The sequence below is a fragment of the Eleginops maclovinus genome, chromosome 6, assembly GCF_036324505.1.
Source record: "Eleginops maclovinus isolate JMC-PN-2008 ecotype Puerto Natales chromosome 6, JC_Emac_rtc_rv5, whole genome shotgun sequence".
Lineage (NCBI taxonomy): Eukaryota > Metazoa > Chordata > Actinopteri > Perciformes > Eleginopidae > Eleginops > Eleginops maclovinus.
Genome location: NC_086354.1, coordinates 10,098,810 through 10,126,400, shown reverse-complemented (window position 1 = coordinate 10,126,400; position 27,591 = coordinate 10,098,810). Strand labels below are relative to the sequence as shown.

Below are 27,591 nucleotides of genomic sequence, written 5' to 3'. Positions count from 1 at the left end.
TTTAACAAACTATAAAGAATCCACATGGTCAAAACACTTCTTTCTTTCGATGAAACTTTCCAAATAGTTATTTATTCCTGCATTTCCATTAATATTCTTTAATGGATAATACATTAATATTCTCTTGAATCACCGGTTTTCTCCACACCATGTTCTTCCTCAACCTGCACATATTGGGAATGCACTATGTTGTTAGTTAATCTTAAATCTAAAATGTTTTCTCTCATGGCGAAGAAATTGGTAAAGAAATATGAATATGTGTTGTCAAAACACTGAAGACAAACTGTTCTTAACATATTAATATACTTTTTACTTACTACACATATTATGACAGTAAACTAGAGCAAATAAGGAAAAAAGGATGCCGAATAGATAAACCACTTTGTTTTTACTTAAGCAAGCTGAGCACAGAAGAACTGCTGAAAATGACATACAAGGTTTACTGATTTTCAGTGAGCAGTTAGTGAAGTAAATGTAGAATCATGTCAAGTATCATCCTGGTAAGTTGTTCAGTTCTCAAGCGCAATGTCACTGCCCTGCAGAAACCTTGTAACTCCACTCTCCTTGGTAACTGGCAGCTCACATTGGACCCACATTAAAAGAAAAGGAAATGCTTCATTGACCTGAGACTAAACCAAAGAATTGAAAAGCTTTTAAAAACCATGATGAAATCCACCAGGTTCAATCACTTATTGAGAGTTTGTCTAATTAGAGATAGAAGGATTTTGCAGAACAATTACAGTATGACATTACTGGTGTGCACTGTGAATAGTGACTCAAAGCTTCACAACACCAAATCAAAACAAATAACTGCAGAAAGTGTGACTGGCATTTACATGGAAAAGATACATTACCACCTATTCTGGAGAATGTGTCTGTTGTTCTGTCTTGGTAGAAATATTGAAATATAAAAAGCAATACATCTTTGCTGGGAAATCAAACACAAAAACTAAATGTGCTTCTTATCTTAACATTGACTCTCCATATAAGGCATGAGTTTGTTTTGTAATAAACATTTTTTTGGTCTTTGCACTCAGTTATCTAAAAAGCAATGTGCACTTGTCCACACCTTGGGTTAGATGGAGCGTTATTTACAGCGCTATATCCTCAGACCTCTTTGTTAGCACATCAGAAGACTTTTTCATGAACTTCAGCTCAAAAAAAATAACTCAACATTTAAGAAATTTGCCATTCAGTTTGCCAATGTGTTCACCTTCTTTTGGTATAGACACACCACCAAGGACAGAAAATCACTAACAGGCTTTTCACTCGGATGTTAAGCATAGATACTGTACTTACAAGTTTTCAAATGCCAGATAAAATGGAGGCAGGGATTAAAAAAAAATATTCAAAGACAGTAACAGGGTTCAGGATTATCAAATTTTAAACTGTTAAGCATAACATAACAACTCATTTACCACATATATAATATATTCCCATTTTCCCTTCCCATAAGATTGTTCTATAGCCAAAGAAAATAGGGTTAGAAAAGGGGATATCTTTTCTTCCATTTACTCATTTCTGAAGGCCCCCAAAGAGTTCCTCTTTACATATCAAAACCGCCTTTATCTATGCAAGGCAGATGTCTTAGGTATGCTTAATGACATCAGCTTTCTGAAGTTCCGAATCACACAGCCTGTCTGTGTTAGACAGTCTCTTTACTTCATACAGTTGTACAGTTAGCCAAAAGCATGGCAGTAATAGCAAAAGTAAGCCTCCAGGCTCCTACTTCAGTGCTCCCAAAAAGAGAGTCCAGGTATCAGCTGTTTTCCCAAAAGTTCACAACATCACTACTGTTCACCAAAGGGCTCTGATGGCAATTCTGATAAAAATATGACAGAACAGAAAATCAGCCAAGAGAAACCAAAGAAAAGCCCAGCAGTACTGTTAATCCAGAGGTGTGGGGTCCAAGAGGCTAATTTAGAACGACCACCCTCGTTCAGTCAAGCAGCAACTCCACTTGGTATGGGTAGCATCACTCCTGAACCTGACTTGTGCTAAACTAGCTAGCTGCAGAGTTGGGCCAGTTCAGGTTCAGGTGAAGCATTGGGGAGCTTGGAGTTGAACATCTGCAGAGAGTCCTTTATGCGTGCCACCTCGCCAACTGACAGCTTTAGCCGATGGCGCAACAGACAAGAAAACAGGTCCAGTGGCTGCGGTGCTGGTGGAGAAAGCCGGTTAATCCGGTCTCTCATCTCCAACAACATCTGAAAGGCAGCATCTTGTGTACCCTGAGTGTAGGGGTAGTCCAGCTGGAGAATCAGATCCTTGATGCCTTCTGGGTCAAAGTGCATGCTGTATCCAAACACTTTCAGAGTGTTGATCTTCATATACCCCATGTTGGACGTTTGGTCATCCAGGTCCAACGGCTCATAGAAGAGAGTTTCATTCACTGTTGGATCATCTGTGAGTATGCGGCTTCGCAGGTAGATGTGCACTGTTTCAAAGAAGGATTTCCATTTGTTGCCAAGAGAAAGCGTCCAGTTGTAACACTGTGCCGTGGCGACGGCATCCAATCGAGTTCTCTCCCAGTCAGGGAAGTCAGGCTGGTTTACTGGCATGAACCAGCTCTCTGAGTGACTTCCTCCAAAAGGATTGACATAAATTGCAGGCACGGGCTCCAGTGTTGAATTCTTAGTCAAACATATCTGGAATGAAATGCCCATCAGCATGTGTATAAGATTGGACTTATTTTTGTTACTCTTTAGTGTCAGCAACATTCTCTTCCTCCAGGCAGGATTGAACCAACTTCCCAGGCGAACGTCGTTGCTGATATAAATGGCGTGGACTTCAATTCTGCTGTCCAGTCGCTGAAGTAGGTACTTTGCCTGAGAGAGAATAAAAAAACTGTGAGAATAAAATCAGTTCTACAAGGTGATAGATAATACCCCAATGATCCTGATTTTCTGCCCATCACCTTGCGTTGATTAACAACATCTTTACAATTTCAATCAATACCAGATAGTAGATTATAGTTGTATTTTATTATGAAACGAGTAAAGGTGAAATATTAAGATTTGAATTATTATTCTGAAGACTCAGTGAAATGGATTCAGATGGAGTCAGATTTTTATTTGAAACTGCTCGCTTGAACTAATTTTCCCACAGACACTTTAGACACCCATTGCTTTTATTATAGGCTTGTGTGTTTCTTAGTCTGAGACAGGGAGAATTAACGAGAGGGATAATTATATATGGACAAGTTACAGTGCAAATTATGCTGTCAATATTGTTGCATTTTTGAAGACTGAAGCATCCATTTGAAACTATACCAACATTTAGTTTCCATTTTCTGCTTTCATAATTATTATCATTGTAGGCATGTCTCTTTACACAAAGAAACCAGTAGTAATGTGTCTTTATCATTTATGTCATGGGTAATGAGAGGTACAATAGTACTATAAGAATCAATGGAACATGAATTGGAAGCTTTGAGAACCTCAGCATCAGGCATGTCCAGGTCAAAGTTCAGATAGTGGTCCAGGGATGCAGCGATGCTCGGCCGGCAAGAACCAAGATGGAGGAGGTTGCCGTGGTGACAGGCTCCACAACGGGTTGTGTTGTCAGTGGCACAGGAGGAGCAGGAGGTGGAGGAAGTGCCCACAACACAGGGAACGACTCCCTGGCAGGTCGGCTGCTCCCCAGGGCATATGCAACTCTTCACTTCCTCAGAGAATGATCCCAGAATGCCATGCTCATTACAGTAGAGCAGGGACTGAGCCTTGTTCAACCAAAACCCAACAGGCCTGCAGAGGGAGAGAAAAAGCACACAATAACGCATTGTGTGTAAAGACGCAACATCCAACAATAAGTAGCTATCTGTTTCACTCTGGCGACAGCCAGCCTCTGTGGGTGGTGAATACAAAAAGTAAGTGTGAAGTTTAAGATGACCTTTTACTCATTATTGATTTTTTTTTACAGAAAATGTAACTTCATTGTGAAGGTTTCAGAGATTGGATAGAGATAGTTTTGGTAGTAGACACGCCAAATGAAAGATGAACAAACAAAACAGAGCTTGTTATTTGTGTGACTCATGCAGGTGTGGGAATATCTCTACATTTGGTGCATTGCTTTGGAATTATCTCCTATATCTGCATCCAGTGAGTCAGACAAACCACTAATGAGAGCTTTATAGGCAGGAATGAGAATGGGGATGTACAAGTTGATAAGGGCGACCATCGGACCCAGGGGCCAAATTAAGCAAGTCTTCTATCTATATATTTTCGCAACATATAAACCAACATGTGCTAAATGTGTTGCTTTAATTGCAAATACCCCACTATAACTGTGTAATTGTAAGTGAAAGTTGGCCCCATTCCATGTGCTTCCTCTATTCTCATATAGAGAATATATAGTAAAATGTTTAAAACGTTTAAAAGGGCACTTTTTATGAAAGATTTCGAATGAGACCCTCAAGTGAGCATTTCCCCTATACCACACTGCTGTTTACCCCACACCCATCCTATTTATAGATGACAAGTTATATCACACTTTGTTCCATATTATTTGAAAATTGGATGGTGGCAATTTGACACTTTTTTTTATAGAAGAGTAGGTGTTCGGTATAACTCCAGTAGAGATGAGAATGCAGGCATACATAAATTACCATCCACTTTGGTGCGGTAAGAGCAGCAACAAGTTCAGACTGAAAATTGGCTCTGCAGAGATTCTATCCCCAGGCTGAGTTCAGGAAATCACACACAACATTGCCCAAATGCTCCAGCTATTCCTCTCCTTCAGGCCTAGGCAAATAGACATAAATGAATGATGATAAAACAAATGGATTTGTGCAGAAGAGCTTTTGCAGCTGAGCGACCTCTGATAACTTGTTGTTGCTGGTAGGTACTAAGTTGAGACTCTGAGTGACAGGGGTGAGGCAGAGAGACAGAGCAAGGCAACACAGAGGTGACTGCAGACAGAAAGTGAGGCAGAGGGCGAGGATAGGGGGATGGTGTGATGGGTAGCAGCAAAGGACTGTCAGGTAAGTTAAAGTCCTCTGTAAACAAGTGCTGAGCTGTCTGTCTGATAGAGGACTTGATTACACTATTCCACAATACTACAGACCTTACCATATCAAGGCATTCGCCAAGGTTAACTATACCCTTCATCTCTCCCACACAAGTCTTAATCCTGCCATCACGTCTATCTTCCATTTCCGGTACCCCCTTCCTTTCTTTACTTCCACCATCCCTTTATTTCACTCTCTGGCTATTCACATCCATCTTACCCAGCCTCCCTTACCTCTCTTAACACTGGCTTTTCACAAGCTTGTCTTTATTTTTCCCTTTGGTATGGCAACATAACAGCCATGTAATGACAGCAGAGTGAAGCTTATATGGGTATTTTGCTCAGAAGTGAACCATGGCTACAGAGTTTGCTCAGGAAAGGTTGTCAGTTAGCCTGTCAAATTGCTAGGAGATGGTTTTAACAACAGTGGTGCTCTGTTTTCTGTCTGTTCAAGATGCAGTGAGGTATATCTCCAAACACCTGCACAAATGAAACAATAAAACACATTGCCCAGTATCCTTTGTAATTACTTCTATATTGTATGATTATGTACTTGACAACATACATTCAGAGCCAATGTAGGAAGTAGTATGCAAGTTTTGTCCATGCTTCCTTCAATGGCACATAGCATTGTGTTCTGTTTAAGCCCCTTCCAGAAGAACAACCTATTCTGTCTGTACCTTCTACAACTATTACAAAATTCAGATGAAAACATATAACTTGTATACATTTGACAGTGTTGTAGTTAAGGTTTAGTCAGGTTAGGGCACAAAAGAAACTTGGTTAGTAGAAAAACATCATGGTTCTGGGTAAAATGACACTCTAAGGTATGGGAACTTAACTGGATTTCTGAATATGATTTGAGCAGGACATGATTATGATTTTTTTTGTAAATGTAGCCCCTATTTACTGGGCTACATTTACACTTATTGCTAGAACAGTATCTATAGAGTATAAAATGTTTATAATTTCTTTAGTATTGAGTTGCTTCTGGGCCTTACCATCAGGGAGTTTTGTGGGTTGTTAGTAACAGATGAACCATTCAGGTTGATGCATTCAGACTACAGCTATCTACATGATGTTGCTACTACTCTGTCACAGTGCCCAACATTTTTGAACAGTTGAACACATTTACTAATGTACAATCTGTTGACAGCAGAGACAGCCCTTATCTGAAATCCCAATGCCAGCATTCTACAAATAGATGTTGTGGATGGGAATCAGCTTAAAATAACCAATTGTTTGCCCTGCTGGCACGTTTCCAACCTTCCTGTATGCAGAACCTTTTGTTTTTTGCTACATTAAGCACTTTCCAGACAGACTGCTCTTGATTTTCACAGTGTGCTCCACTTGAGGTGGGCTGGTAGAGAGCCTACAGCTGTAATGAATCAGCACAAAGCAGCAAATTATAAAAAAAATCTTCATCTGGTTGGTTTTCTGTTGTGGGTTACCTTTCTCTGGGCAGACTGATGCGGGGATGTTTTGGGCAGCGTTTGCTCAGGGTGAACAGCTTCCTGACGACCTTCTGGGCTTTAGTCAGAACCAGGGCAGAGCTGGACTCCAGCTGGGCGTAGCGCTTCTGCAGAGACAAGTCAGCCGCCCAGAACTTGGCAATCATGGACACATTCAAAAACCGGTCAGTGGGCAGGCGCTTCAGGAGGGCTTTGAATTCATCTGCAGGCGGGACAGGATCGGAGAAAAGGAAGGAAGAGAAAGAGAAAATAGGACAAAATTAAACATTATACCCATTTATATGTTAACAATACCCCTTTTGAGCACTGAAAACCTATTCATCCCTGTCTACTTTACCCCTAGTGGCATGCAGAGATAATAGTTGAGTAGCAGAGGGAGTTTCATGTGTCATTACAATACGAAAAAAGCTGTTATGTTCTAATGAATTGCCAATATGAAGTAAACACCTGTGCCACAATCGTCGGTTAAACACATTCACCTCAACATTAGAGGCTCAAAGTATTCACAGTGGCATTATTTGCATCCTTGTCATTTTGAAACGGTACTTATTGAGACGATTGACAGTATGGTGTCACGTACAGATGGGCATTATGATTAAAGTCATATTTTTTTCTTCTAAAGCCCAAACAAGTAAAGACAAAATCCAAGCTGAATAGACCCATAAGAGCGTGTGGTTAAATAGAGAGAGGTTCTTTGTGTGGTGCAAATGCCCGAAAAACAGTTATGGATGCAATTCAAAGCAAATTCTGCAGCTGTCCCAGCAATTTGTGTCAAAACCAAACAAGACAAAAAGCAAGGTTTAATGCAAATAAATGATTTCAGTTGCCATTCCCCACAAACCTAATTCACTATCTCCATTCTGCCATTTCCGTCTGTCAAAACCATTGAAGCATCTGAATTGGTTGTTGTTATACTGGCAATAACATCAACATAAAATGCAATATATTGAGTAGAATGTGAAGGTCAAAATGTAACACAGAGCTTTAGAAATGACAGGTCTCAACAGGTTAAAACACATCATTTTTTGGTGAAAGAATATGTTAAAAATGTACACACTATCATCAGACCTGCGTGGTAAGTGTCTGTTCGTATCCCCTGCCCTGAGTTTGTTTGATGTTATAAATGTTTAATTTTTATACCCATTCTGAGAAAATATTGTATGTCATAGTTTTCCAAGAAAAAAAGAGAAGTATTTGATAAAAAAACACAAAACAAATAAGACAATTGTTATTTTTTTGGTATTCAAATCCAGTGTATTCCAGAGTTTTTATATCACATATGTAAGCTTAAGCTTTTATCACAAATGAAATTCCCTGGGTTTTACATAAAATAGCCCAGACCTGTAATTTAGGAAAATGTGGCTGGCTTCACTGGCCTCATACTGCTCCGAAATTGTTCTCTTCTAAAACTTTAGAAACAGCCAAGTTCCCCCCTGATGGTTACTTTAGCCTGACAGAATCTACTTTGTTGTACTAAACACATGGGCATGAGCAGATAAAAAGGGGTTCAATGAAATCCAACGGTTCCTATTTCACAAGTCAGTGTGTAGAGTCTCCAGCATAAAAGGATTGGGAACCATTTGAGTAAATTACACTGAGAATTACACTGGCGCAGAAGACACAGCTTGTACCCTGTGCCGGGTTTGCCAAGAGTGTTCCGGTGTTACGATCATTGGAGTTCCATTATGAACCACTGGTAAATATTATGCCAGTATGAAGCCTCTGGGAAACCTGAACCTATTATTTCCTTTTCTCCCAAAGCCAGCTAAGTGAGACCTTCTAGGCTTGTTCTGGGTCTGCTGGAGAATCTTATTCCCATGTGCTGTCGTTGGCAGGGAGACAGCAAGGAAATCTGCAGCCAAGCCGACCTGAGCTGAGCTCAACTGATGAGATTCAAGCCCATTACAGTTCTCAGTTATCCCAAATGACACAATGCTCTCCCTCTCTATCCTTCTTTTTGTGTTTGTCTGCCTCTTTTTCGTACTGTGATCTTTGTCTTCTGGACTAGGGAGTCCGGGTTGTCTCGTTGTCTCTGGAGTTGTCTGTTTCTACGTCTCTTACTCCCTTATCTCTTTGGGTAGCCCCTCTATACGCACATGAGGATAAATTACTGTAGCAACTTTAACTTTATTGCTCTTTATTTTAGTGTTTGTTTAGTTTCACCACTACTGATCTTCAAAAAACATCAACGGCTGCACTACGGTGAATATTATGTGATGTAATGGGATTCAAACGTTTGTAGGAAATGCCATTAAAAAGTTGCTCAATCCGTTCAAAGTAATCAGCTGTCAAAAAACAGATTGTAGCCATTACTGATCATTTGTGTAAATATAGACACATCCTGCTAGCATAGCTACTTTGTTCAAATATGGCTGTCAAGATTCAAGGTAACCTATTGGGAAACGCTCGCATTAATAGGGTTGGCTCATTAGAATATCCCATGTGATTTCCGTGTGGAGGGTCGTCTTTTTCCTTCTGTACAGAGACATGCAGTTAGTCTTACTGTGACCATTAGCCGCTGAGATCAATGCCTCCACATGCCTCAACTAACTCTCCTTCCCTCTGACCCGCGTCTGTCTTGATCTCCCTCTATCAATAATTTACTCACAGGCAGTGGCACTGGTGCATACACATTCATGTACATCCACTTACCACCTTCCCCCTATTTCTTATTCCATTTTTAAATTGCGCTCTCTATCTGCCTTTAACACTCCCTGAGCATTATTTCCTGCTTTCTCTCCTCGCACACACTCTCAGAAATAATCATTAGCACTGCCATTACGCTGGAGAAATTTGTCTGTCTGTTTTCCTCCCTTTCCTGACATTTATGACTGCGTGAGCCAAATTTATGGACAATTTGGCTCTCTCAAAATCTATCACATAAAGAGGCAGTTTTGTTCTGGGTTTTTTTTATAATGGGTGGCCGCACAACCCTGAAATCTCCATCTTCGGGCTGACTTAGTGATTCATGACATCATGAGGCAGAGGCGACAGCTAAGTTACTGGCTGGCTGAGGCCTGTTCATTTAACACACTACAAGGACATATTAAAACGTCTGAGTAACATTAAGTGGGCTACAGTGAAGTAGAGAGGGGAGTCAAAAAAACTAAACTGATTTTGGTTTGAACCAAGCTGGAGATAACAATGTCGGGCCAGTCGGTCCTACTCATCTACTGGTTGTGTTTTAACTGCATTTATGTAGTGCTGTGAACAGTCTTAGCAACCACTAAAAGCACTTACAACATAAGCCAGCATTCACATGTTCAAAAACACATTAGTGAATACTTTTCAGAATAAAAGTCTTGTATTTAAGCAAATGCTTGCAGTGTTGGTCAAGTTACTTCAAAAATGTAATACAGTACATATTCCTTATTACTGTCTTTTTAAAGTAATAAGTTACATTACATTATTACTGTCTCTGAACTGTAATGCGTTACACTACTTTTGCGTTACTTTGAGTTACTTTCACCAACATAACCGCAAAAGTATGGCTTTACATGCTAAAATGTAGTTTATTGCAGCTCATTAATTAAAGCTATCTATCTACCTGGCAGTTCATGCTGAAAATTAGGAAAAGAGCTAGAAATTAAACTCATGCTAGATTTTCAACTCAAGCTCCGTTCAACAGGGCTAAATAATATTTGATACCGGTAACATTACGTCACTGCTTGTTACATTACGCGAGGCATTCCGACACCAGAGAAACCTTTGCGCGGGTAGAATAGTAACTCAGTGAGCCTCTTAACTATTGGTTAAGAGGGCTGCAGAACAGATTGCGATTGAGAGCTGCAGAAAAGAAAAGAAAAAGACACGAATGCGCGCAGGCCGAAGCAACAGAAGGTAACTTTCTGTTGGTCTGCTCTGCTGCTTGAACCCGGAGAAGTTGAGAGACTCGTGGCAGAGTTTTGAAGATATGCAACCTCTGTCCTATGTGGAGTCGGCGGCTTTTAGAACCCTTGTCAGCAAAATCCCCGGTAACACACTAATGACAAGATGAGCTAACGTTGCCATAGAGACTCGTTCAAATAGCATTAGATGTGGCATCTGAAGAGAATTCTCGGTAGATAGTCTCTCTGTAATTACATTTTCCTTCCTTAGCAGGGATGATATTAATCTTTAAGTGAACATACTTGCTTATTGTATACTTATATGTATTCACCACAGCGACACCCTATGTCTCTTATTACCGAATCATATTATATTGCAGCATCATCATCCATTCATATATTCAGCAAGCATAGTGTATGTGTTTGAATTAAAGGTAAAACTTTCTATGAAAAGCACATGTATAATGCATTATGAGGGCAATTCACAATTGATTAAGGGTAGACTGAATATTGTTGTGCACCAGTCATACTAAGAATTAAATATTGAGTTTAGTTCAATATGAAGTGTTGGTACTTATTTGTGGTCAATATAATTATAAGACACATTAGTTCATTCTGAGTCACATCTATAATGTTTATGGTTGTTCATGTAATGCATCCTCATCATGTGTGATCATGAATCATTAGAAATGCATTAATGAACTATCAATCCCCTCAAAATGCACTATAGGGATGGACGTCATATAACTCTAACACAATTACATTTTGCAGCTTCATTTTTGTATTGACGTTTAGTTTTTGCTGTGTATAATTAAAATACTCCATTTTAAACATGTACATACATCAGTTCTAACCCTTGCATACACTGGTTGTTGGTATTTCTGTCAAAACTAGAATTAAAATTGATGGGTTTACAAGTGCCTGTCATATGTAGTGATAAGCACTGCTACCTGAAACGCGTCCTTTCTTTCAAGAGTCCTTTTCCTCTGTGCAGTGCCCCTGTCTGTCAGTTACATCTTAGTGAAGATCATCTCTTTAAATCCCACATGAATCTTTGCAACAACAACTTCAATAATAATCTTTCTTCCTTTGTGCCTTTAATTCAGCTGCAAACATGACAGACAATAAGGTTGGAGTTGGGATGTCTTCAGGCAAGTACAACGGAGCTATGCCTCTTTTATTCTACAGTGGCACCAGCTGGGAGAGACGGAGCGGAAAACAGAGGTTCCAGAGCTGTCGAGTAAGCTGCTATCTTCATCACTTCAAAGTGTCGGTAGCACATTAAACGCACCATCCATCATAAATCGCTGACACTGCTCACACAATAGTTAGCAGGGAGGATATTATGTTTGGAAATCTCTATGGAGCTGCTGTATTAAAAACTAGACTAGAAGTACTTTTTGAAGTCAGTCATTGCTCAGTGGATTGATTGATGTCATAGAATACAGAACAGCTAGAAAAAACACATAGAACATAAATCCTGTGTGCAAATGTGAGAATTTAGATTCTATATATGTAAGATAATAAACATTTAGCATCAAAACACTAATTGGAGACAGCAGAAGTCATCAGTTAAATGTTAAAAAAGTTAGGAAATGCTTGGGTGTGAGTACTTGTGAACCCTATAGAGACATACAGTACATGCTGAAAAGTGTTAATATTATGCAAAGTGCCTAAATGCTCAGTGGGTGAATTTTTAAACATTTGCCCCTATAAATCCTGTCAAAAACTATGTGGTAGAAGTGGGCTATTATGATACAGTGTAATTACATTTGCTTTCTGATAAAGTACGCTTTTTGTTTTCAGATTAGCCCATGATCCCCTACAGACACATCTTCTATAATTACTTGAAAATCCTTCCAGAGGACAAGATCCTTGCTTGTTCTCTACCTAAAGGTCCCCTATTATGCAAAATGCACTTTTTGCTGTCTTTTATATATAAATATGTGTCCCCGGTGTGTAAGGAGACTCACAAAGTGTCAGAAAATACAACCCTCTCTCTTTTCCTCCTTACCCACATCTCTAAAAACGGGGGAACAAACGAGCTGTTCCAGATTTGCTGCCAATATGACGTCATATCGGAAATGTGGGCTGGCTTTACACTGGACTCCTGGCAACGTCCCGCCCACGTGACACGTCTCAACCTATCGTCCGCAATATAGAGGTGCGAGCTGAATCCCCTCTGCAGCAGCTCTGTGTCTCTGTGCAGGATGTCTGCAGGAGGGACTTAGAGTTGTTGTATATAATACATATAATGTCTTTGTTCTAGTGGTAAACACTGAGAAGTGTTTCAGAAATAATGCTGGATGTTGGTTTGGAACATAATATGGCGTTTAATCACGGCAGCGTTTAGCGGAGTTTCTCGAGCGCTCCAAAGGGGCGTGGCCAGCTTCAGCTCAGCTCAAATTTAAAGTGACCGTCACAGAATCAGCACTTTCGAAAATGGGGCTGAAACAGAAGGATAGCAGACACGCTAAAATAAATGATCTGTTTGGTATTTTGCGCCAAAAACATCAGAGACATGTTTTTTGTATATATTTGAGACCTATAATATATGCCATAAAAGAGCATAATAGGAGTCCTTGAAGCTGAACTTATGAATTCATAGCAGCGAAACACTGAACACTGTATTATTTGCAGGACAATTAAAGTTGCATTAATACCTGCATCCATGCAGGCTTTTGAAGACAGCTGTGTAATATCATGTGCAATAAAAAAAAAGGACATATATACTCATATATAGTGAAAGATTAGATACATCTGCCATCATAAAGTGTTTCTTAAATACTGTGCAGTGGCAATCAAAAAACACAGGAAATAAATTATGTGAGAATGATACAATTGTGAAAAAAAATAAATAAATTGTGTTCCCTAATTTCACGTATGGCTATACTTGGTTTTGATGCATGGAAAACATGTTTGGGATTTCATTTTTAGCAGTAGAAACTTTGTAGCCTCTACATAAGTTTTGCCTCAGAATATGACCTAACTGACTCTTATTCAGTCATAGATCAAGTGCTGACCTCAATTTGAGTCTTGTATTTTTAGAACGCCATGCTCCAAATGCAAAATGTGGTCAGTGCATTTACTTGAGAACATTTAAAGAGGTTGTTGGAGGAAAAGCAGAGGGAGGAAAGGTTCAGGATTTCCATCGAACAACATATGCAGTAAAGATAACAAACTAACTTATGTTCATAGTTGTATTTATGAATGTAATACATTGCATATCCCTTTTTAGGTATTTGGTTTATTTTATTGTGCGCAATAAAAACAGTATGGTAGGACATTTTAATAACGGTCTAAATGGACAAAGGCATACAGTATATTCATGTATGCTTAATCTGGATATAACGTAACATCACTCTATTTAAGGCTTCCAATTACAGTGTGCTCCTGACTGTTCTCCCTTTGATGTTTGCTGTTCTGGATCTGCTCCATATTGTTGGAATGTGCATGGAGAATCCATTTTTTTCCCATTTCTAGGTAACTTCATAAACCTGAGTACATATAAAACTGGAAGGGTACTTTGGGAGCAACAGACTTTGCTAAGGCCATGCCCTATATCGCAATGTTTATACAAGTGAAAAATAATTTGTCATTTGTTTCAAATCAACTCCAAAATGTAATGGGTGCTTCCATGGACTATGCCTCACCCTTCCAACAAGTAGAATAATAATTGGACCATTCGGTTTTCCATTATCCTGCTGATAAACAACCATATCTGGCTGTTGTTTGAGTATTACATTTTCAAAGTTTTAATTATTTTACAGGTTTATTAAGTTATTGCAACATACAGAAGCTACAGAAAAAAAAAATGTTAGGACTACATTTACTAAAGAAACACTTCCTCTACCTGAGTAGTGAAAGTGGTCTATATTTGCTGGTGGCTGTCCTTAAACCCATTGATAAGCTGACAGGACACCATGTATGAACAGCTCTCATTCAGATTCTTTCCCCGAATCACCAGCTCCAGCTTTCAGCGAAATACAAATGGACCAAATGACAGCCCAATTCTCTCTATGTCAGGCATTGCTGCAGGGGAGGTCTGGCTTTCCAAGCTGGGAAATTGTAACTTTGTGCAACTCAAACCCACAAAAGACAACCTACTTTGCACTGTCATGGCACCAGCTGAAGCATGCCTCAGCGAGCCTGACATGTGATCACACTCACAAATCCAAACATATGTGACAGTATTGAATTCAACAACTCAAACACTTCCCCTGGCGTTCCTCCTCAAACCCATTGCCTAAGTGAGAAATGGGAATCATTTCTGTCGTGGAAGCCAAAATGTGCACAGACACAACAAATGGAAAGATTGATAATATCAGGTTGTGCTCTTATTGGACTCTTGTGGGTGATTGAAACATAGAGAAAAGGTTCAGTGTTGTGCCTTCAGCCTCCACCAAGTCATGAAGAAGATCAATCTAAACCAGAAGCACCATTAGCTTTCTCGTTTAAGGTCGGTGAGGGGGCATACAGAGCAGTGTATTGACGTATAAGGCAGAGACGCTGAGAAATATAAATATAGTTTAGGAGAGGACGTTTACAAGTTAAACACGGGCTAACAACAGCCAGCGTGAAGTCTTTGTGGTTTCAGAATACCCCAACAGGCTGGGTATGTCTCCTCTTTGTTAAAGGAATTCCATTACTATACACATTGCAAGTTGCCTATTTTCTGTTATTCAAAATCACCATTCACACACACACACACACACACACACACACACACACACACACACACACACACACACACACACACACACACACACACACACACACACACACACACACACACACACACACACACACACACACACACACACACACACACACACACACACACACTATTCCAAGGACTAACAGAACTAAGAGGTGTTCTTATTCTTGTCCCTGTGAAATGTCACTACGGCTATAACACTGAATATTAAGCTCAATAGGAACACCAATATAAACACAGCCTGTATATACAATACATAAATCATTTCTACATCGACGGTGAGGCTATTTCCACAATCGAAATCCTGCTATTCAAATATTTCTAGTGCATAAGAAAGTTAATACGAATGTGTATAGTAAGGTTAAGAACAGTTCAGGATTATTGTACTCCAAATTTACCAGGGACCTTTTGGATTCCACTTATTGAGTAGTACAAAAACTTGTTGTTTTTTTACTAAGCTCCTATACCATGAATGCATGTTCCACATATGTGAACCATGCAGCTTCTTTCCCTGCTGGAAATGAAAAAAGGACTATAGAGAACTTTAAAAAATAGCAGGGACACTAACGCAATACAATTGAAATCACATACTGTAAATGAATGTAGTTATAGTTTTTTAAGAGACTTAATGCACTGTGCTAGAAGTTAAAGTCGAGTAACGTTTTTTTTGTTTGTGAGTTCAGTAAGACCCTGGCAGCCTCCCAGATGCAAAGGGCTTTTTTATAATCAAGTCACACTAAAAGTGAATACAACCTTAGTTCACCAGGGCTCAAACTAAATATGAAAACATTCATTCTATCAATAAAAATACACAATAAACCAAACACAATTTATAGTAATGCCAGCCCACTCCTTTAACTAAACTACCTTTCAATGGAACCCAACACAGTAAGCCTCAGGACCTCCGTAGCCTTCTTCTTCTCTGCATGAATAAAATCACTACTCTTCCTCCTCACAGTCGAACTGTATTATCCTTTAGGTCAAATTCAACAGACCCTATCTGAAACAAACACCTTAGGAGGCCACTGTTCATAGCTGTTTAAAGATGAGCTACCTCCTTGACTCCAGCCAAGAGATCAGAAAGGGATAATGGATGTAGGCTAACACTGAAGGGGGCTTTCACCTTAGGGAAAATCTTCTTACTCATTTATTCTATTTTATTTATCTGAGGAGAGCTGACAGAACACATATGCTTTTTTCAGCAATGTTCTTCTTCACACTTGCATGGTTACACACATTTGGGAGCTGTCGGGTTGCGGAGCTGCTTCAGTGGAGCAGCTGGAGGTTGCTCAAGGACATTTTTAACAGCAGCTGCTAAAAGAACGGAAATACATCATTGCTTCACTTCAGTCAACCTTGATTGAGGTATTGTCTGAAGATATGAAATTGCTGCGTATTATTACCTGCAAACTATAGGGTGTTGCTGTGGTGAATACATTTGAGGGTACTTGGGAGAAGGATACGGGGAATGACTGTTAGGCCGCCCTGATTTGTGTGTGTATGTGTGTGTGTGTGTGTGTGCGTGTCACAGGAAGAAGGGATCTGAAATGTTGCATATGTGTTTTCATTTATCTTTGAAGCTACTTAAATGCCACAGCGTTATTGCAGACAACACTGGCATTTGTAAGAGATGTCATTTTAGTTTGACATCTTTGAAGCAAACTCTAAAAGTAGCGACACAACGCAATCTGTTTCCTGGGTAAAAACAAAAGAGCAATTTATTTGTTCATGGTTTGTATGGACAAAGCACTGTTGTTCCTCTTATAACGCCTGTCTTACATTACTCGTAACCAAGGCAAGTTATCAACTGAGTGTCTGACCAACACTGGCCAAACAATAAATCACAGCCCTGGTATGCTTTAAACAGAGGCTGCCTTTCTTTAATCAGGTATTTAACTCTCTTTACCTGAGCTGTGTACCTTATATTTTATGACTACACAGAGAGAATATATGGTACTTGGTATTAATCAATTCATTTTCTATTTTACTTGCCTGTCGCTTGTTGATGTTTGCTATTTAATAGGCTTTACGGTTAACTTCTGTTTTCAATCTGCCCACCTTAGCAAACAATGAACCGTATTCAATCAGGCATACAACTGTTGTCATCAATTTCCATGTTGTACAGCATGCATTGTGCATCAGTGAATTGCAATTATGCTTTGCTCTGTTCACCCAAAGGAATTCAGTCCTAACTTGCTCTTCAGCTGTAAACTGGATTTCTTCCTTGGTTCATGTCATCAGCCTGTGGGAAAGCATGCAGCCGCCTCCACAGTATTATTATTAAAAGATAAATGGAGGACAGAAACATGATGTCTAACCCCTACTTAACCAATGTAAGGCATTCCTTAACATGCCGACCTCACACATTAAGGAGAAGCCATTCCGGGGTCTGATGGCTGTGGCTAATAAGGGGGCATTAACCTTGAATACTCCCAAGGTCTCAGATAGCAAAGGGAACCCAGATGGGCCAACGCTGCATTTGCCTGCAGACAGATGGGTTTTAATGGTGCATCCGCTCAAGCTGCAAACGATTCCAAGTTATAGCAGTGAGCACTCTGTTTATTTTTTTACACCTTTAAATTACCGCTGAGTTCTTTTACGTTTGAAGGTTATGACATCAAATGGATAAGTAAGCTATTTGTAAAGCAGAATGACCAGCAATTATGGAGATTGTTCAGGTTTGAACCACTTCACATGTTAAATACTTAGATTTAAACAGCAATTTACCACATGCCATATTTTTAAGCAACAGAAAAATCATTGGAGTAGTGTCCGAAATGTCACAGGGATGCGGCTCAGGTAAACATACATTATTCAACGTATATTGCTGGTCTCGTGTTTCTACAGCAACAAACACAAACATGTTTTCTAGATTTTCTTCTTTGTAAATGATATCTTAATCAACAAGGTGATAGGATTTTAGGGACTGCAGTGTCAATTTGCCAGGTCCCATTATACTTCTTAAATGGCACACTTTTTTTTTAATGGACATTCAGGCTCCCAAGTTGATGAATCCCCTGATTATTCATCTAGCACCAACATAAGGTTCATGTTTTTGGTTCAGTGAAACATCTCAACAATTGGATTGCCATACCATTTTATATTCATGTTTCCCAATGGCGAACCACACAAACTCTGGCTTTAATTCAGTGCCATCATCAGGTTAAAACAAGCCATTAGTGTTTTTTACTATGGTAATTTCCTAATGGACTTGGATGAACTTGCTTTAATACAGTGCATTTCTAGTCATCCAACTAATTGCTTTTACACTACATGTTGACTTTAACACTCGTACACTGATGGCAGACACTCATACTGTAGGGATCACACACACACACACACACACCCACACCCACACCCACACACACACACACACACACACACACACACACACACACACACACACACACACACACACACACACACACACACACCATGTGAAGCCCTTTGAACGTTCTAAATAAAAATCTGAATTCAGCTCAAATCTCTCTTGTGTATAGTTTAACCCCACATAACTGCTAGCTTGTCTGAGGACTCAAATCCTGTTTTCCACTTCACATACAACCTTAAGGCAGCTCCTTTGACAATAACGTATGCTGCCTTTGTGTCATTATTTTCAGATGTCGGCAGTTTAATTGTTACTTTGTGCAACTTCTGGACCAAAAGACTAAAACCAACTTAAAGTTGTACATTGTGTTCTAAGTGTTGCTGTTTTGTTATCAGCGTCAAGTTCTTTAGGTAGTTAGTCATACAGGATGTTTCTTTTTCTCCCATTTGTGTTTGAAGGATCACTGAAGTACCTTCTTTCTGAACTGACTCAACAAGCTGAATAATATGATTTTTTTCCTCTTTCAGCCTGAGAAAAGCCATTTTGTTTAACAATTCTTGGGAGCATTGACCTTGTGATTCTTACAAGCTGTGCTTTTAAATGACTCCAATATTGAAAGGAACAAGGTAAAATGTCTGTCGTTTTAACTTTGTAGTTTGTATTTGATATTTTTTTTATTAACCTTTCTCTCTCTAAAACCCAGCAAGCCTTCCACATTCAAAGACATCGAAGTAATAAAAAACATCATTGCAGACTCACATTTTGCCTGATTAAAATACTTTTATGGCTACTTACACAACATGCAAGAACACGTAGATATCATCCTCCTGGTAACATAAATCCTCTTTATCCTTAATGGTCATTTATACAGCATTGGGAGTTTCGATACCCTGGATTTGCACATAAAATCCCCAGATGCTACATTTAGCCTGTATTTATTGATCAAATTACTAATGCTGAGGGTATCCTATGGCTATTGTCTCAGCAATTACAGATGAGAACGTTTCTCCTCAATGAAGAGCACGCAGTATGCTATTAATCTTTGTTCTCTCGGAGGAGCAGCAGTAGAGTAGTGTTATAGCTTTTTCTGCAAGACTTCTGAGATGTTTAGGGCCCAGGGCAAAGTAAAGGAGGGAGATGTTTGCTAGAAGCTTAGACTGCACGGAGCACTCTGTACCGAAGCAAAGGGAATTACTTTGTTCACTGAGGGGACTGGAGGGTTGGGAGGAGGAGAGAGCGATTTGAGAGATTGGCTGATTAATAGATCCCTGTAAGGGGTTTGGCAAGGGTTGGCAAACTTGTGCTGAAAAATTAAAATAGACTTTCCTTCCTCCTTCTACACTAAACTTTTTACAGAGAGGGAAATAATTAAAAATCCCAATGAAGACCCCATTGTGAATTTATGAATAGCAAATTTGGTCCCAATTATCTCTCACCAATAAGCTGTCACTGCTGAGGTAAGTAATGTGGGGTTATAAATACCTGATGTTATCTAGTCAGAAAATGAAGGCTGATCATCCCATCATCATGACTCCTGTCTACTGACTAACCCGCCTGAGTTAGTGTCTGATGTAAACAGATAGATTAATCTTCTGCTTCGTTAATTAAATCAAAGCTCACAGAGGGACTGAGGCACTGTCATAATAATAGGTCGGGTTCATTATGGAACAGACAATGAATGTAGATTTCTTACTACAAACGGCAAGATCGCCAATATATTCTACTTTACTATCAATACATCTAATATTTGTTATAAAGATTAACAACAGGCAGAATGTGCTGTGGTTAAAGCCGTGGAGTAGAAAAATGATCCTTGCAACAGTCATTTTTTGCCAGTATTTGTATCGACACAGTGCTCTCTTGAGGAGAATTTTTGCAACACATTTCAAGTCATTTTAAAAAGAAACACGGATCCTTTAGCTGATTCAACCGGGGAGCAAAATATTACATTATCCTGTAGACTGTAGACTAGAGACAAGGCCCTATCTTTGGCCGTAGAGGCTCTTTAATGAGCTTATCATTAACTTTGAGGCCCGTCTGCATGGTCCTTTGCAGCTTCGACCCACACTAACACACTGGCAGACACAAACACACACATACAGAGATGCAAAAAACAGCTACACTAAGTTAGACACACATGCACACAAGCTGGAATGACATTTGATTGGCTGTGTATGTGTGGTCTAATTTAGTCTCCAGAGGTTTGGGTTGGCACCCAGAAAAGCCTCGGTCCAGCCAGAAAAAGCTAGCAGACAGAAACAGAAACATGACAGCAACAAGGAGAGGTTCAACACACACAATGTTTTTTTTTTAAACAAATTCAGCAACCCAGCCAGCCAGAGTTTCATCTTAGTAAATTGACCTGTCTATGTTGATTATTTAAAACAAATCTTTCAAAGTTGAGCTATTTCGAATGCAAAGTCTATCCACTTTAAATCAAGAGTCAGTCTCGAAAACTTAATACCATATGGTGTCTGACCTGGACAACTTACACAGACCCAGTTCTATGTTTTTCTCGGATATCGCTTAATGTGCCTAGTTGTGTTTTTTATGATTGATCCTGTTCCAATACACAGTTTTGTTGTAACACATACATATCGCCCTGACCTAAACCCTAAACCTAATCCGGTAATATAGCTCGATACTAATGTAGTAATGTAAGACCTTCCCCATCATCAGCGACGACAACATCAATCCCATCCTAGCCAACAACATCCCCTTCCTCCAACTACACGGCTACCCAGAAGCCAGACTCAAAAACATCCTCAAAATCAGCTAGGACTCCCCATCCTATCACCCTTGTCATATTTTCAATTGGCCTCAGAAAAGAAAACCAGAACCCCAAACGCAACAATTTGCATCAGTGTCTAAGCAATCACGCACCACCTTCCCCAATGCAGATGTCTATTTTTCCTTTTATGAACATCTCACTTCAACAGACCCTCACACCATCAACAACACCATAACCAAACACTTGCCAACATTCAGAGGATCCTCTCAGTTGGAATACCACCATCACATATTCAGGAACTCGTGGAACTCGTGCAACGCACACACACACACACACACACACACACACACACACATACACATACACATACACATACACATACACATACACATACACATACACATACACATACACACACACACACACACACACACACACACACACACACACACACACACACACACACACACACACACACACACACACACACACACACACACACAAATTGGTAGACCAGTGCAAATTATTCCTAACCCGGAACCTCAAACCCCACCCCAACCCCGAAACTAACCGAACTCCTGCAAAAATGTATCAGGTAATATAGCTTGATAATTAAGTAGTGGCTAACTTTCTTTTTCTGTTGCTTGGTGCTAGGCAGCTTGCTTTATGACAGAAAACAATTAAAAATGGGCTAAAAATGAATAAGACACGTTTGATGAATTGTTAAAATAAATATTTAGTGAAGCTTAAGGCACACATTATTGAATCTTCACTTATGGGTTTAGATGGCTTATTAATTAAGACTAAATATATAGTAAATATAACAGTTAAATATTATTCATAATCCTTTTAGATAAATATTGTTTCAACAAATTAATAATGGAGCTTAGAATCCCTTGTCACCTCTGTTTACTGTCTTGCCCTTCTAAGTGAAAGTGTACCAATTACCCACCGCATGCTAAACTCTCACAGGCTCAAATCTCTGTCTGACTGCCTGGGTGAGCCGTACATGCTTTCAGGTGTAGTGAGAGACTTGCCTGGTTAAGGATCCATCCCCATTGCACCTCTACAACACTGCCTTAGTTATGCTTTACGTAGGTCGTCTCCAGGAAGTGAGGTGGGGGAAGCGATAAGAGAGTGTTCATTACACCAAACAGACCCCCCAGAGGAAAGGATTGCACCTCCTTGGTTTCCTCTTATCTCTATCTCATGGAAAAGGGGGAGTTTTTCCTCAAGACATGGAGAGGAGTAGAGGTTAGGGATGAAGAGTAAAAACATAGCAGCTGTGTGTGTGTGTGTGTGTGTGTGTGTGTGTGTGTGTGTGTGTGTCATGTGTGTGTGTGTGTGTGTGTGTGTGTGTGTGTGTGTGTGTATCCATGTGTCTGTGAGTGTGTGTCCTACAGTACAGCACAGAATCTCCTTTTATCCCCTGCTGTTAAAAGAAACTCTTACAGACTGCTTTTAAAACGTGGTGCTTCATTTACTTTGAAATAAATCCTTAAAGTATAGCTCTGTGACAGGACTTGACTCTTGTAGCTTCCTATCTGAACATCTTCTGTCTCACACTTTCCTAAAGCTGATATAAATTTATATTTTATTGGAAATCCTCCAATGTCTTATCATTTACACTACCATCCTCTCCCCTATTCTTTTCTGATTTACCCTACTGCTTCCCATTCCAACCCTCCCCTTAGCTGCCTCTTTCCCTATCTTATCTGGGACATTCTGCTTTCATATCCTCTCCTCCACTTTCATGCTATCTCTTTCTCTTTTCCTTGATTTACTCTTCTCCCTCATTTCATCTCATCTTTTTTGTCTCCAACATTTGCTGAAGGATTAATGGCTACCAGGTTATGCCCTGCAGACAAAGATGTCACGTCCTGAGATGAACTGCCGCCGACTGCCTATTTATCATTTTGTGGCTCTATATGCCTGAATGTGGAATAAGTTAGGAAGGGAAAGATAATATTGAGCACAAATGATGAGCTGCTGTATTTCATAGGGGCTTTTCTTGCTCGTGTCCCCTACATTTGGCCTCAGGTTGTTTTGTTTCTGTTGAATATAAATAGTACAGCATATCTTTGTTTGTCATTCCATAATAAATGTGTGCAGGTGTCTTTTTATATAATTCTCCATTCTCTCCATCCCCTCCCAACAAATCCTCCTCCACAGACATCTGTGCTGGTTAGCCAATGCCAGTGGTCAAGTCATCTGGGAGATAATCCTTTTTCTACCACAACACACAGATGAAATGGCTGCCCACTCTTTCTGTACTTCTTCTCTTCAGACTTTCTCCCTCAATGCCTTTATTTGTGTTGTTGCAATACTGACTTTTTATTAGCTGGCAGTTGAGAAAGCTGAAGATGCAAGGGATCAAATACAGATCAATACAAGCCCTGGCCCGAAGAGTCAGATACAAGGAAAACACATCAAATAAGAGAGATGAAAAGAGATTAAAATACACAACAAGAAAATAATGGTAAAGTAAACACCCTTAGGCAAAAGAAAATACTGGCCAGCAGTGACCAGTATGTCTCACTGTTTGAAGGATTGTTAAAGGAAACAACAGGTGTCGAAACAAGTGAGCAGGAAATCGTCACAGGAAACAAGAAGCTATACTTTACACATTAGCTAAGTTTCAGACTAAGATCCCACTCAAATTAAAAGAAGAACTGATGGCAATTTCAAATAATAGATCTCATTAGGTGTATGTGCACACCAACACGGTATAAAATAAAAAGAACAAACATACTGCAATTACATCCTCTATGACCCTCAAATATGCTACTTTTAAACTTGCCTAATTAGCTGCGGCCTCATTAGCTGTGGCACATAACTGGTAGAGCATCTGGATTTTAGAGGCTTAAAGAGATGGCGAAGCAACTGCATGAGAGTGGCTTTTTTACACAAATGGAAAGGGCTCATCTTCAAGAGAGAATAATGGTACACAGAAAATGGTAATGAGATTTAATTTTTGGAAAAGTGTCTAACATTACATTTTGCCTTGATGGTGATGATTTACAAACGGCATTTTTATAATTAAGCCTGTCTTCATTATACTGCCAAAACCCCTTTAAATTAAGTTATGTTAACATTCAATATATACTTGTAAAAAAAAGCTTTTAACTAATCTCTATTTTTCCCTTTCAGTAATCCAGCCAGTTTTCTTGAGACGAACCTCCGGCAACTTAAAGCCTGGCAATGGCAGACTTCTAATCTTTTAGGACGCTACCCACTCAGTAGCTGAATAAAAACATGATGCGGTGAGGGCGACCTTCACCGATGGCTTCATGAAGTCCATTAGAGGTAAATTAATGTTGAAATATGTGTGTGTGGTTGTTCCTGTATGTGTGTACTGACGCATTTGAGGGAAGTGATCTGTAGTATAGCTTGGCCGAGACCAGTATGATGTTTTTAGAATAATGTTTACGATAGCTTTAATGATGACTGAATAAACTAAAGTCAAGTAAATGTACAGAGAGGAACGACCTCCAGAAATAGGCTACTCTGCTTGATACATCCCACAGTAATACACAAACTCTTTTCAAATGTATTAGTCTTAATCCAATTCTCAGATAAGTTTTTAAAGTTTTTTAACTAAAATATTCAAAAGTTCAGGTTTTTCCTGACTTAAAGTAGAATCAACATGAGCAAAGGTGAGACACATTGAAGACCCAATGCAATGTTCAAGATTAAGGGGTTTTAGTACCAAATGCTAAACTGCTGAGTCAGATTATTTAATCAATATTAAAAAAATCGTATTGAAATAATATTCCAGTAGAAAATCAATTCTATGAAAAAATAATAATAACTTCCGCCTTTAAACCAAGGACTACGTCTAGTGGATGTTTAGCCTTAGGTCATTAGGGTTATCTGTTCAGCTTCCAACAGACGTTTTGTTGCAACTGGCCTTTTGTTTGAGAATGATGCACAAGGACTCTTCCTGAAAATAGCAATTATAGCTGAGCAGCTAGCTCCTTGGGTCTGTTCGCTCTTTAGCCTTTCTGTGATAGAAAACACAAGGCCTTGAGGGCCAAAGATGTCAAGATTTCAATGGGGGAGGATAACTTTGATCCTTTTTTCTTATGTTCCATGTATGTATACTACAATCATACATTATATATTATTTACTGAATGCATTTATTCCTTCAAACACTTTCTGCATAGTGCCCATCTTTAGAAAATTGCCTCAGGTGGTTCCTCTGTATACACATGGATATAGCAGTGAGCTTAAACACTATATTGCTTACAGTTTTTAGTGTTGCAAATGGTCCAGCCTGTCAAAAATGCCAGAACAGCCAAAGGCACTCTTTTAATTTTGTCTTGAACATCAGCACATGTTGTTGTTGTTTGCATTATTTGGAATACATATTTATGTTGATGAAACTAATATATACCACAGCATATTGCTAATTGTGTCCATATAACAAATTGCATCTCTCCTTTAATACATGTCAAAACATCCTTGTAACTTTAAATTAGTATGTCGTGCATATAAAAGTACATCCATTCCAACTCACACTGCCAATAGATATCATTTCAAAAGTGTCACACGAAAAACATATTTTAGTAACTGTTAAAGGCAGCCCAAGCCATGGTTCTGTAAACACAACAGAATGTAGAAAATAGCTTTCCTCTCATTTTTGGACTAGGGAGATTTAATTTACATAGATGTCCCCATTCTGAAGCCTTTAGATTCTGATTACTGTTCCACTGGGAAAACTCATTTTTGTGTTTATTCCCGATTTGGTTTGACCAATTCACCCACTGTTTATATGCTTGGTCTGGCAAGCGGTATATTTGGCTCTGTATTTGTGTTCTAATCCTGTAAAGCAATTTATAATTCTATTCGATTTTCTTACTTACATAATTCTTAATTTCCCCTGCTGTATTTCTATATTTAAAGTATATATCAGATTGGTGAAAACCATTTTTCTCACTTTGCTGTCCTTTTAGTGTCATAACATTGATACCGAAATCTCATTATCTTTAAGAGCGGCAGTTAATGGAAGCGTATGGTCATCATACTGTAAATGACTGTTTGATAAAGAGATGTCAAGTTGAAGTGCAGCGTTTTCTGCCGATTGAATTATCAAGTGAATCATTAATCATTCCTTGTCCGTCAGTTTCATCGGCAAAAAAAGCTCTCAACAAAATTCAAGTTCATTCCAATATTCTTTTCGCCATGCTTTAAGAAAGTAAAAGAAATTGGAAAGAGAAATACATTAAAAAAAGTGTTTTCATTCAGGAGAGGAGACAGTGATAAGCTTTTGGAAAATGTGGAATTAGTAATGCTTGGTACTAATCATTCAATGGATAATCTGGGGGGAAACATCTCTCTTGGATAGATACTGTATCTCTGATGTAAAATCTAATTTGATTCTTCGGCAATTGGTTTCTAAACAAGCCATCTTTTTTTTTTTTTTACTTTTAATTTATTTACGTGTACAAGGGACATGAGGGACATCATGGGTGATACAGTTAAAATCAAAATATTCTTTTACACAGTCATACATATATACACCTACATCATAGCCAAATGTCACACTATTCAAGGTGCATACACGATCCATTTTTCCCAGCGTTCCATACAATTCTCCAACTGAAGTTTTAAAACAAAGGTAAGTCTCTCCATACAGTACATTTCTTGAATGATCCCATGCCACTGGTTCAATGTTGGAGGATCTGGTTGCAACCACCTTCTGGTTATGGCTTTCCTACCACTTGCCAGAAGAATCTTCAACAGGTACCTGTCCTTACGTAGGACTGTTTCCGGGATTTTACCGAGATATAAAACAACAAAAGAAAAATCTAAATCTACCCCTATTATTTTATTTATCTCGGTTGACACCTCCCTCCAAAATGACTGGATTTTGGACAGGCCCAAAAAACATGAAAGTGGTTAGCCATAGGGGTACCACAGTGTCTCCAGCAGAAGCCTCGGCTCTGCGTGCCTGTTTGTAGTGCTGTTAATTTAGGAGTTATGAAAAATCTCACCACATTCTTCCAGCCGAACTCTCTTAAAGATCTTGAATTTGCAGTGGTCGCCTGTGTCTCTCATATTTCTATCCAGGTCTCTTCTGATATTTGTGTTTCTGATTCCTTCTCCCATTTTTGTTTAATGTATAATGTAGAGTGATTTTTAGAGGCTTGTATACTTTCCTATATTCTTGAGACCAACCTTTTATTATCTTTCTTTTTATATGCCTCATGAAATATAGAAATTAATTCTCCTCCTTGATTTGTAATTTTTTATTATAATAGTCTCTGACCTGCAGGTATCTATGGAAGTTCTGCTTCTCCAGTCCAAATGTGGCTGAAATTAACTCATAACCCTGAAATGTACCGTTTGAGATTAGGGAACAAAAAGAAGTGATACCTCTTCTAACCCACTGTTTAAAACCCCCGTCCAATCTAGCAGGTTCAAATTCTGGATCATATGCTATCCAATTCAAGACTCTAACCTGTTTCTCTATTTTTAACTTCCTCAAAACCTTAAACCATAGCTT

General features: G+C 39.1%; 1 protein-coding gene across 1 annotated transcript in view; it reads right to left on the bottom strand.

Moving 5' to 3' along the window:
* Positions 1-344: 344 nt before the first annotated feature.
* brinp2 (bone morphogenetic protein/retinoic acid inducible neural-specific 2) overlaps positions 345-27,591 on the bottom strand; it is a 176,389-nt gene continuing 149,142 nt past the window's right edge. The window contains exons 8-10 of the mRNA XM_063885029.1: positions 6,459-6,681; positions 3,440-3,746; positions 345-2,828 (exon numbers count right to left, since the gene is read on the bottom strand). Of these exons, the coding sequence (XP_063741099.1) occupies positions 2,007-2,828; positions 3,440-3,746; positions 6,459-6,681 (1,352 nt within the window). The 3' untranslated portion in view covers positions 345-2,006. The remainder of the gene's footprint in view (positions 2,829-3,439; positions 3,747-6,458; positions 6,682-27,591) is intronic.